This window comes from Lampetra fluviatilis, chromosome 56 (assembly GCF_964198595.1).
Source record: "Lampetra fluviatilis chromosome 56, kcLamFluv1.1, whole genome shotgun sequence".
Lineage (NCBI taxonomy): Eukaryota > Metazoa > Chordata > Hyperoartia > Petromyzontiformes > Petromyzontidae > Lampetra > Lampetra fluviatilis.
This window is the reverse complement of record NC_136330.1, coordinates 5815558-5822834: the sequence shown is the minus strand read 5'-3', so window position 1 is coordinate 5822834 and position 7277 is coordinate 5815558. Positions and strand designations below refer to the sequence as shown.

Below are 7277 nucleotides of genomic sequence, written 5' to 3'. Positions count from 1 at the left end.
ACTCTCTCTCTCACTCTCTCACACTCTCTCACTCTCTCACTCTCACACTCTCACTCTCTCACACTCTCTCACTCTCACACTCTCTCACACTCTCTCTCTCACCGTGCCTCTCCCTGGCAGCAGGAAGACGAGTGCTGCTCCGGCTGCCGTGAGTCCCCACGTGAACAGGGTGCCCAGCAGACTCTGCAGCACCGGGTCGACCCCCTCGATCATCGCTCCCCCCTCCTCCTCACTCCCCCTCTACCCCCTTCTCCCCTCCTCCTCCTCCTCACTCCCCCTCTACCCCCTTCTCCTCTCCCCTACTCACTCCCCCTCTACCCCCTTCTCCTCTCCCCTCCTCCTCCTCACTCCCCCTCTACCCCCTTCTCCTCTCCCCTCCCTCCTCCTCACTCCCCCTCTACCCCCTTCTCCTCTCCCCTACTCTCTGCCTTATCTACTCTCCCCCACTTCCCCTCTCCGACTCTCTCTTCTCTACTCTCTCTCCCACCTCTCCAGTCACCAGCAGCAGCGGCAGCAGCAGATGTGGTGTTCCCAATTCGCGACACCCTTCCCCATGCCTCTCCCGCGCCTCTCAGACTCTCTCCCAGAGAGTCTCCGAGTCTCCCGCGTCTCCCAGAGTCTCTGAGACTCTCTCCCCCGTCTCCCAGAGTCTCTCTCCCAGAGTCTCCCAGAGTCTCTCTCCCAGAGTCTCCCAGAGTCTCTCTCCCAGAGTCTCTCAGAGTCTCTCCCGACTGCACAAGTCTCCCTCCTCCCTCTCCCAAGTCTCCCAAAGTCTCTCTCCCGAGTCTCCCAGAGTCTCTCTCCCAGAGTCTCCCAGAGTCACTCTCCCGCGTCTCCCTCCTCTCTCTCCCGCGTCTCCCAGAGTCTCTCTCCCGAGTCTCCCAGGACTCTCTGCCGATGTCTCCTGGTGTGTCTCTGTCTCCGCGTCCACGGCGAGTCTTCTCCGTGACCCCACGCAGCGTCTCTCTCTCCGCCCCGCTCGGCCTCCGCTTCACGCGTCTCTCTCACCCACCGAGCCGGAACGGGAGACTCTGCGGGGGAAAGGACACGGGGGGGGGGGGTGAGTGGGAGGGGGTGAGTGGGGGGGGGGGGTGAGTGGGAGGGGGGTGAGTGGGGGGGGGGGTGAGTGGGGGGGGGGGGTGAGTGGGAGGGGGGTGAGTGGGGGGGGGGGTGAGTGGGAGGGGGGTGAGTGGGGGGGGGGGTGAGTGGGAGGGGGGTGAGTGGGGGGGGGGGTGAGTGGGGGGGGGGGGTGAGTGGGAGGGGGGTGAGTGGGGGGGGGGGGTGAGTGGGAGGGGGGTGAGTGGGGGGGGGGGGTGAGTGGGGGGGGGGGTGAGTGGGAGGGGGGTGAGTGGGGGGGGGGTGAGTGGGGGGGGGGGGTGAGTGGGAGGGGGGTGAGTGGGGGGGGGGGGTGAGTGGGGGGGGGGGTGAGTGGGGGGGGGGGTGAGTGGGGGGGGGGGTGAGTGGGAGGGGGGTGAGTGGGGGGGGGGGTGAGTGGGGGGGGGGGTGAGTGGGAGGGGGGTGAGTGGGGGGGGGGGTGAGTGGGAGGGGGGTGAGTGGGGGGGGGGGTGAGTGGGAGGGGGGTGAGTGGGGGGGGGGGGGGGGGGTGAGTGGGGGGGGGGGTGAGTGGGAGGGGGGTGAGTGGGGGGGGGGGGGTGAGTGGGAGGGGGGTGAGTGGGGGGGGGGGTGAGTGGGGGGGGGGGTGAGTGGGAGGGGGGTGAGTGGGGGGGGTGAGTGGGGGGGGGGGTGAGTGGGAGGGGGGTGAGTGGGGGGGGGGGGTGAGTGGGAGGGGGGTGAGTGGGGGGGGGGGTGAGTGGGGGGGGGGGGTGAGTGGGGAGGGGGGTGAGTGGGGGGGGGGTGAGTGGGGGGGGGGGGTGAGTGGGGGGGGGTGAGTGGGGGGGGGGTGAGTGGGGGGGGGTAAGTGGGGGGAGTGGAGGGGGGGGTTAAAGGAGGCGCGGTAGAAGACGTGACACTGGGAGGAGGCGTCGTGGTCGGAATGCCGGAACACGCCCAACGTGGCGTTAGGGCGTCGTTCTGAAGGCCATTTGCGTGAAATTGGACTTCAGAGTGACGTGAAATTGACCTTCAGGCCAATTCTGTGGTTCTCAGTGTAACTCTCTGGGTCTCAGTGTAACTCTCTGGGTCTCAGTGTAACTCTCTGGGTCTCAGTGTAACTCTCTGGGTCTCTGAGTAACTCTCTGGTCTCAGTGTAACTCTCTGGGTCTCAGTGTAACTCTCTGGGTCTCAGTGTAACTCTCTGGGTCTCTGTGTAACTCTCTGGGTCTCAGTGTAACTCTCTGGGTCTCAGTGTAACTCTCTGGGTCTCAGTGTAACTCTCTGGGTCTCAGTGTAACTCTCTGGGTCTCAGTGTAACTCTCTGGGTCTCAGTGTAACTCTCTGGGTCTCAGTGTAACTCTCTGGGTCTCTGAGTAACTCTCTGGGTCTCTGTGTAACTCTCTGGGTCTCTGAGTAACTCTCTGGGTCTCAGTGTAACTCTCTGGGTCTCTGAGTAACTCTCTGGGTCTCTGTGTAACTCTCTGGGTCTCAGTGTAACTCTCTGGGTCTCAGTGTAACTCTCTGGGTCTCTGAGTAACTCTCTGGGTCTCAGTGTAACTCTCTGGGTCTCAGTGTAACTCTCTGGGTCTCAGTGTAACTCTCTGGGTCTCTGAGTAACTCTCTGGGTCTCTGAGTAACTCTCTGGGTCTCAGTGTAACTCTCTGGGTCTCAGTGTAACTCTCTGGGTCTCAGAGTAACTCTCTGGGTCTCTGAGTAACTCTCTGGGTCTCAGTGTAACTCTCTGGGTCTCAGTGTAACTCTCTGGGTCTCTGAGTAACTCTCTGGGTCTCAGTGTAACTCTCTGGGGTCTCTGAGTAACTCTCTGGGTCTCAGTGTAACTCTCTGGGTCTCAGTGTAACTCTCTGGGTCTCTGAGTAACTCTCTGGGTCTCTGAGTAACTCTCTGGGTCTCAGTGTAACTCTCTGGGTCTCAGTGTAACTCTCTGGGTCTCAGAGTAACTCTCTGGGTCTCAGTGTAACTCTCTGGGTCTCTGAGTAACTCTCTGGGTCTCTGAGTAACTCTCTGGGTCTCAGAGTAACTCTCTGGGTCTCAGAGTAACTCTCTGGGTCTCAGTGTAACTCTCTGGGTCTCAGAGTAACTCTCTGGGTCTCAGTGTAACTCTCTGGGTCTCAGTGTAACTCTCTGGGTCTCTGAGTAACTCTCTGGGTCTCTGAGTAACTCTCTGGGTCTCAGAGTAACTCTCTGGGTCTCAGTGTAACTCTCTGGGTCTCTGAGTAACTCTCTGGGTCTCTGAGTAACTCTCTGGGTCTCAGTGTAACTCTCTGGGTCTCTGAGTAACTCTCTGGGTCTCTGAGTAACTCTCTGGGTCTCAGTGTAACTCTCTGGGTCTCAGTGTAACTCTCTGGGTCTCAGTGTAACTCTCTGGGTCTCAGTGTAACTCTCTGGGTCTCAGAGTAACTCTCTGGGTCTCAGTGTAACTCTCTGGGTCTCAGAGTAACTCTCTGGGTCTCAGTGTAACTCTCTGGGTCTCAGTGTAACTCTCTGGTTCTCAGTGTAACTCTCTGGGTCTCAGTGTAACTCTCTGGGTCTCTGAGTAACTCTCTGGGTCTCTGAGTAACTCTCTGGGTCTCTGAGTAACTCTCTGGGTCTCAGTGTAACTCTCTGGGTCTCTGAGTAACTCTCTGGGTCTCTGAGTAACTCTCTGGGTCTCAGTGTAACTCTCTGGGTCTCAGTGTAACTCTCTGGGTCTCTGAGTAACTCTCTGGGTCTCTGAGTAACTCTCTGGGTCTCTGAGTAACTCTCTGGGTCTCAGAGTAACTCTCTGGTTCTCTGAGTAACTCTCTGGGTCTCAGTGTAACTCTCTGGGTCTCAGAGTAACTCTCTGGTTCTCAGAGTAACTCTCTGGGTCTCAGAGTAACTCTCTGGGTCTCTGTGTAACTCTCTGGGTCTCAGTGTAACTCTCTGGGTCTCAGTGTAACTCTCTGGGTCTCTGTGTAACTCTCTGGGTCTCAGTGTAACTCTCTGGGTCTCAGAGTAACTCTCTGGGTCTCAGAGTAACTCTCTGGGTCTCTGTGTAACTCTCTGGGTCTCAGAGTAACTCTCTGGGTCTCAGTGTAACTCTCTGGGTCTCTGTGTAACTCTCTGGGTCTCAGTGTAACTCTCTGGGTCTCAGTGTAACTCTCTGGGTCTCAGTGTAACTCTCTGGGTCTCAGTGTAACTCTCTGGGTCTCAGAGTAACTCTCTGGGTCTCTGAGTAACTCTCTGGGTCTCAGTGTAACTCTCTGGGTCTCAGAGTAACTCTCTGGGTCTCAGTGTAACTCTCTGGGTCTCAGTGTAACTCTCTGGGTCTCTGTGTAACTCTCTGGGTCTCAGTGTAACTCTCTGGGTCTCAGAGTAACTCTCTGGGTCTCTGAGTAACTCTCTGGGTCTCTGTGTAACTCTCTGGGTCTCAGTGTAACTCTCTGGGTCTCAGTGTAACTCTCTGGGTCTCAGTGTAACTCTCTGGGTCTCAGTGTAACTCTCTGGGTCTCTGTGTAACTCTCTGGGTCTCAGTGTAACTCTCTGGGTCTCTGAGTAACTCTCTGGGTCTCAGTGTAACTCTCTGGGTCTCTGTGTAACTCTCTGGGTCTCAGTGTAACTCTCTGGGTCTCAGAGTAACTCTCTGGGTCTCTGTGTAACTCTCTGGGTCTCTGTGTAACTCTCTGGGTCTCAGTGTAACTCTCTGGGTCTCAGTGTAACTCTCTGGGTCTCTGAGTAACTCTCTGGGTCTCTGTGTAACTCTCTGGGTCTCAGTTGTAACTCTCTGGGTCTCAGAGTAACTCTCTGGGTCTCTGTGTAACTCTCTGGGTCTCAGTGTAACTCTCTGGGTCTCTGAGTAACTCTCTGGGTCTCAGTGTAACTCTCTGGGTCTCAGTGTAACTCTCTGGGTCTCTGAGTAACTCTCTGGGTCTCAGTGTAACTCTCTGGGTCTCTGAGTAACTCTCTGGGTCTCAGTGTAACTCTCTGGGTCTCAGTGTAACTCTCTGGGTCTCAGTGTAACTCTCTGGGTCTCTGAGTAACTCTCTGGGTCTCAGTGTAACTCTCTGGGTCTCTGAGTAACTCTCTGGGTCTCAGTGTAACTCTCTGGGTTCTCTGTGTAACTCTCTGGGTCTCAGTGTAACTCTCTGGGTCTCTGAGTAACTCTCTGGTTCTCAGTGTAACTCTCTGGGTCTCTGAGTAACTCTCTGGGTCTCTGAGTAACTCTCTGGGTCTCTGAGTAACTCTCTGGTTCTCAGTGTAACTCTCTGGTTCTCAGTGTAACTCTCTGGTTCTCAGTGTAACTCTCTGGTTCTCAGTGTAACTCTCTGGGTCTCTGAGTAACTCTCTGGTCTCAGTGTAACTCTCTGGGTCTCAGTGTAACTCTCTGGTCTCTGAGTAACTCTCTGGGTCTCTGTGTAACTCTCTGGGTCTCAGTGTAACTCTCTGGTTCTCAGTGTAACTCTCTGGTCTCAGTGTAACTCTCTGGGTCTCTGAGTAACTCTCTGGTTCTCAGTGTAACTCTCTGGGTCTCTGAGTAACTCTCTGGTTCTCAGTGTAACTCTCTGGGTCTCTGAGTAACTCTCTGGTTCTCAGTGTAACTCTCTGGGTCTCTGAGTAACTCTCTGGTTCTCAGTGTAACTCTCTGGGTCTCTGAGTAACTCTCTGGTTCTCAGTGTAACTCTCTGGTCTCTGAGTAACTCTCTGGTTCTCAGTGTAACTCTCTGGGTCTCTGAGTAACTCTCTGGTTCTCTGAGTAACTCTCTGGTTCTCAGTGTAACTCTCTGGTCTCTGAGTAACTCTCTGGTTCTCTGAGTAACTCTCTGGTTCTCAGTGTAACTCTCTGGGTCTCTGAGTAACTCTCTGGTTCTCTGAGTAACTCTCTGGTTCTCAGTGTAACTCTCTGGTTCTCTGAGTAACTCTCTGGTTCTCTGAGTAACTCTCTGGTTCTCTGAGTAACTCTCTGGGTCTCAGTGTAACTCTCTGGGTCTCTGAGTAACTCTCTGGTTCTCTGAGTAACTCTCTGGTCTCAGTGTAACTCTCTGGGTCTCTGAGTAACTCTCTGGGTCTCTGAGTAACTCTCTGGGTCTCAGTGTAACTCTCTGGGTCTCTGAGTAACTCTCTGGTCTCTGAGTAACTCTCTGGGTCTCAGGTAACTCTCTGGGTCTCTGTGTAACTCTCTGGGTCTCAGTGTAACTCTCTGGGTCTCAGTGTAACTCTCTGGGTCTCTGTGTAACTCTCTGGTCTCAGTGTAACTCTCTGGGTCTCAGTGTAACTCTCTGGGTCTCAGTGTAACTCTCTGGGTCTCAGTGTAACTCTCTGGGTCTCAGTGTAACTCTCTGGGTCTCAGTGTAACTCTCTGGTTCTCAGTGTAACTCTCTGGGTCTCAGTGTAACTCTCTGGTTCTCAGTGTAACTCTCTGGGTCTCAGTGTAACTCTCTGGGTCTCTGTGTAACTCTCTGGGTCTCAGTGTAACTCTCTGGGTCTCAGTGTAACTCTCTGGGTCTCAGTGTAACTCTCTGGTTCTCTGTGTAACTCTCTGGGTCTCTGAGTAACTCTCTGGGTCTCTGTGTAACTCTCTGGGTCTCAGTGTAACTCTCTGGGTCTCAGTGTAACTCTCTGGGTCTCTGAGTAACTCTCTGGGTCTCTGTGTAACTCTCTGGGTCTCTGTGTAACTCTCTGGGTCTCTGAGTAACTCTCTGGGTCTCTGAGTAACTCTCTGGGTCTCTGTGTAACTCTCTGGGTCTCAGTGTAACTCTCTGGGTCTCAGTGTAACTCTCTGGGTCTCTGAGTAACTCTCTGGGTCTCTGTGTAACTCTCTGGGTCTCTGTGTAACTCTCTGGGTCTCTGAGTAACTCTCTGGGTCTCTGAGTAACTCTCTGGGTCTCTGTGTAACTCTCTGGGTCTCTGTGTAACTCTCTGGGTCTCTGTGTAACTCTATGGGTCTCTGTGTAACTCTCTGGGTCTCTGTGTAACTCTGATGAATTAATTGGTATAATCTTGGCTCTGACGTGCCCATCATGAACCCTCCGAGGGACGTGGCCACCATGGAAGCTGACACAGTCAACTTGGACCCGGCACGCCCATTATCGAGCTGCCACGAGATCAATTAACCACGAGGTGGGTATTTATAACTTCCTTGCGTCATCCACACGCATCGTGGCACGGCCGTCGTGAACCCGAGCTGCTTGTACTGTGCCACAAACGTGGCAAGACGAATGACATTTGCCGTGAAACTTTGTCGTCAG

General features: G+C 55.0%; 1 protein-coding gene across 1 annotated transcript in view; it reads right to left on the bottom strand.

The window, feature by feature from the left end:
• Window positions 1-216, bottom strand: part of SLC39A11 (solute carrier family 39 member 11) — a 31190-nt gene extending 30974 nt beyond the window's left edge. Inside the window, exon 1 of the mRNA XM_078880163.1 lies at window positions 103-216. Coding sequence (XP_078736289.1) covers window positions 103-213 — 111 coding nt within the window. The 5' untranslated portion in view covers window positions 214-216. The remainder of the gene's footprint in view (window positions 1-102) is intronic.
• Between the last annotated feature and the right edge of the window lie 7061 nt (window positions 217-7277).